The sequence below is a fragment of the Aplysia californica genome, unplaced genomic scaffold (genome assembly GCF_000002075.1).
Source record: "Aplysia californica isolate F4 #8 unplaced genomic scaffold, AplCal3.0 scaffold00188, whole genome shotgun sequence".
Taxonomy (NCBI): Eukaryota; Metazoa; Mollusca; class Gastropoda; order Aplysiida; family Aplysiidae; genus Aplysia; species Aplysia californica.
The window spans coordinates 193300-196821 of NW_004797458.1; the positions used below are offsets into that span (position 1 = coordinate 193300).

General features: G+C 39.6%; 1 protein-coding gene across 1 annotated transcript in view; it reads right to left on the reverse strand.

The window, feature by feature from the left end:
• LOC101862350 (DNA topoisomerase 3-alpha) overlaps positions 1 to 3522 on the reverse strand; it is a 37027-nt gene that overhangs the window by 30717 nt on the left and 2788 nt on the right. Inside the window, exons 3-6 of the mRNA XM_005098624.3 lie at positions 2905 to 3038; positions 2022 to 2097; positions 626 to 734; positions 351 to 402 (exon numbers count right to left, since the gene is read on the reverse strand). Of these exons, the coding sequence (XP_005098681.1) occupies positions 351 to 402; positions 626 to 734; positions 2022 to 2097; positions 2905 to 3038 (371 nt within the window). The remainder of the gene's footprint in view (positions 1 to 350; positions 403 to 625; positions 735 to 2021; positions 2098 to 2904; positions 3039 to 3522) is intronic.

Consider the following 3522-nt stretch of genomic DNA (forward strand, 5'->3'; position numbering starts at 1 on the left):
GAGAGAGAGAGAGAGAGAGAGAGAGAGAGAGAGAGATTCTTCACCTAAGTTTCTGATCCTTGCCAGAGACAAGAAGGAGAGGGAGGAGGGAAGGGAAGAAGAGAAGGAAAGAGGAAGAGAGGGAGAGAGGAAGAGAAAGAGAGAGAGAAAGAGGACGAGAGAGAGAGAGAGGGGAAGAGAGAGAGTGGGAGAGGGAAAGGGAGAGAGAGAGAAGCTAGAGAGAAATAGTGAGGAATAAGTTCTTTTACGACACTCCCAACTGTACTAGATCATATGACAACACATTTCTCCTCTTCAAAGTTCTGAATATTGTAAAGGTTATTATAGTGCAGAGTTGACTTGATACTTACTGGGGAGTGATTTCTGAGAATTTTGCTCTGTACACCTTGATGTTTGGCTTCACTGAGGAATACAAGAGATCATGACAAATTTTAAAGGCTGAAGTTTATAATTCTTTGCCAACTGTTTGCCAATACGTCATCTTCCATTTTTGCCTAAATCAACAGTCCATGGAACTTCACAGTAACTGCAGAAATTGTGCATGGTAATAAACAAAAAGGGTTTGTTTTGTTGTAGTAAGGTTTTATAACTAAAACACACACAAGCAGTTACCCTTCTGACCTACCTGCCTGGCAAACTTCAATGACTTCGTATCCGATGTTCTCCCCCTCTCGATCACAATCAGTCCATATAATCAAAGTCTGGCAAGTTTTTATTTCTCTCTCCAACGTTCTCTGGAAAAAGTCGAGTACAAAAGTTTACAAATTGACACACAAAAAAAATCATTGTTAAAAAATTCAACAGATTAAAAGAAAAAACACTTCATGAAACAGGATGATTTAGAATAAGCCTCCATTTCCATAGAGAACGCTTTCACAAACTGAAAAAACCATAAACAAAAGAAAAAGAAGGACTTGAACTTTTGACCTCCAAGCTTCAAAGACAACTAATCTATGCAAAGAAAAGGCAAAAATAAAAAGAGGAGAAAATCCTCTACACAAGAGAACCATACATGAACAAAGAGGAGAAAATCCTCTACACAAGAGAACCATACATAGGAACAAAGAGGCATAACACACTGACTGCGATACAATAAATAATAAAATAATAATAATTGCATTTATATAGCGCTTATCCATGCTCAAGAGCATGCTCTATGCACTTTACAACTATTATTACCCAAACAGACCCTCTGAGAACACTCAGAAACATTTTCGGCTTTCGCGGAAGCATACAGTGCAAGCTGCGGATTTCACGCGCTCAAACACTATCAAACTGACAGGATCGTTCACTGTCTATAGCCGGGTACCCATTTCCACCTGGGTGAGGTGAGGAAAATTTGTGCAAAGTGCCTTTCCCAAGGACACAACGTCGGGTCCTTGACAGGATTCGAACCCACGACCTTACGGTTGCGAGCCCGAGAGCCTAACAGCAGATTAATTAGACAAGAAAGTAAAACAAAGGTACTCCAATAACACTGTGAAAACATGTATCTCTTCTCTAACTTTAAAAAAACGTACACTACTCATATTTTTACAACAACTGCAACCCGCATCTTAGTGAAATGACAAGGCCCTTTACCCCACTGTACACTAAAGACATGAGTTCCATTCTGGAGTAGTGAAATCAGTTTCAGTGAGAAATCCCATCACTCTGTCGGGACACTGTATCCCTCTCTACCCAGGTTTTTAGTTTTAGTTTTAGTCAGAGTTTTAGGGCACTTGCAACATAATAATGTCATATCAGTGTCAAAATAAGAGGCGTTACAAGAGAGTATCAAACATAAAAATTCAGGAGGAGAGATCAGGACGATAGATGTCCAATAGGAAAGAAGGAGCAAACCACACCAGAGCACCCGCCAACCACCCACTACCCAAGTTTGTCCTGACAGGCAAGGATGAAGCAGCCTGACTATACTATAGAATGACCTTTAATGTGTCCATGGCGGTGTGAAACATTTTAGATTCTTTGGCAACTGCCAGACTATTGAAGCCATATCGCAACACTTCCCCTTTAAATACCTTTATGTCTTTGAACTGCTCAGGGCAGTATTTTTCCACCGGGACAGAGAACAAGTCCACAGGATTGCAAGTATTCCTGACGACAAAAACACATGAAAAAATGCACGCCTTTTTATACGTCACCAATAGAAAAAAATTACACCTATTTAGCAGGAATCAAACTAATTATTCTCTTAGAACAAGCATTAGTCAAAAAGTTAGGAAGAGAAGAAAAACGCCAAACAAAAAGCACAAAAAAAGAATTCGACAGGAGGAATCAAACAGAGAAGAGAGAAAACGAAAAAAAGAGAAGAGAAGAAGAAGGGAAAAGGGGGGGGGGTATCAGTTGACAAAATACTTTCCAACTTTTAATGTTCAGTGACCACAATTGAATAAAATAAAATTAACATTAGTCAAAACAAAAATTCTTCCTCCGTAAGAGTGTTATGTTGTCCAGAAATATCAATGAGTATGAATTAAACAACATGTAGTTGGTCATTAACATATGTTCACTTTTAAGGACAAGCCGGCTAACCCATATTTTGGGGGTTTCCAGAAATCTTGACCTACACCAAAAGTGGGCATTGCCCTACCGATAGGAGAAGCTTTGTTTCATTGATGTGTATATTTGTCCAATTTGGTTATTGAGAAAACTCTCCTTGTTTTTTAAAGAAACTGAAAAAGGGGCAAAAACTTTACCTTCGATTTTCTCAAAACAACATTCTTCAAGATAGTCCCCTTGTGCTTAAAAGCAACCAAATATCAACCAGTATGAATTAAACAACATGTCATTTACGCAACCCCCCCCCCCCCCCCCCCCCCCCCCAAGCCAAAGCACTAGTCAAATGATCAAAACAAAAAAGTTTTTAAGAGAAATCTCAAACAGTATACACACAACACTAACCATTTCTTAAAAAGCCCAATGAATTCCAGCCCCAACAAATGCCCTGACACGGATGTCATGCTCATCTTCACTTGCTGGTTCATGAGCCTGTAGTCAAACTCGTAGATCTTGTTGAACTTGGAGAAGCCCTCTCTCTGAAGACAACAAACAAAAATCAGTTATGAGCATATTACACACAGGTAATCAGATTCAAAATTTCCTAAGAGCTGAAAATGTTTAACGTGCCCCGCGCATTCATGACGTTATTATGCAGTTGTGAGCGCCACAAAACATTAGCCAAAAAAAAAAAAAGGGTAATTTCAGAAGGAGATTAGTCCCTTACAGAAACAAAGTGGGAAGAAATGCAACTGGCCCTGTTTTTACCGAGCCATTAGTTCTTGTCAGTACTTCATATATACATTTCAAGGGCAGAACAGTTGAACCAGCTCTAATGACCACCTGTCCAAGACAATCACTGGTACAAACAACCACTTCCCATCATGCATTGTTTCAACATTACAATGACACTGTCTACGACACACACATCTGTCTAAGACAACCACAGTCCTTCCCGACAATCACAATGGGAGGCTATCTTCGACAATTTCAACTGTATGGGTTTCACTTGATACAACCCCC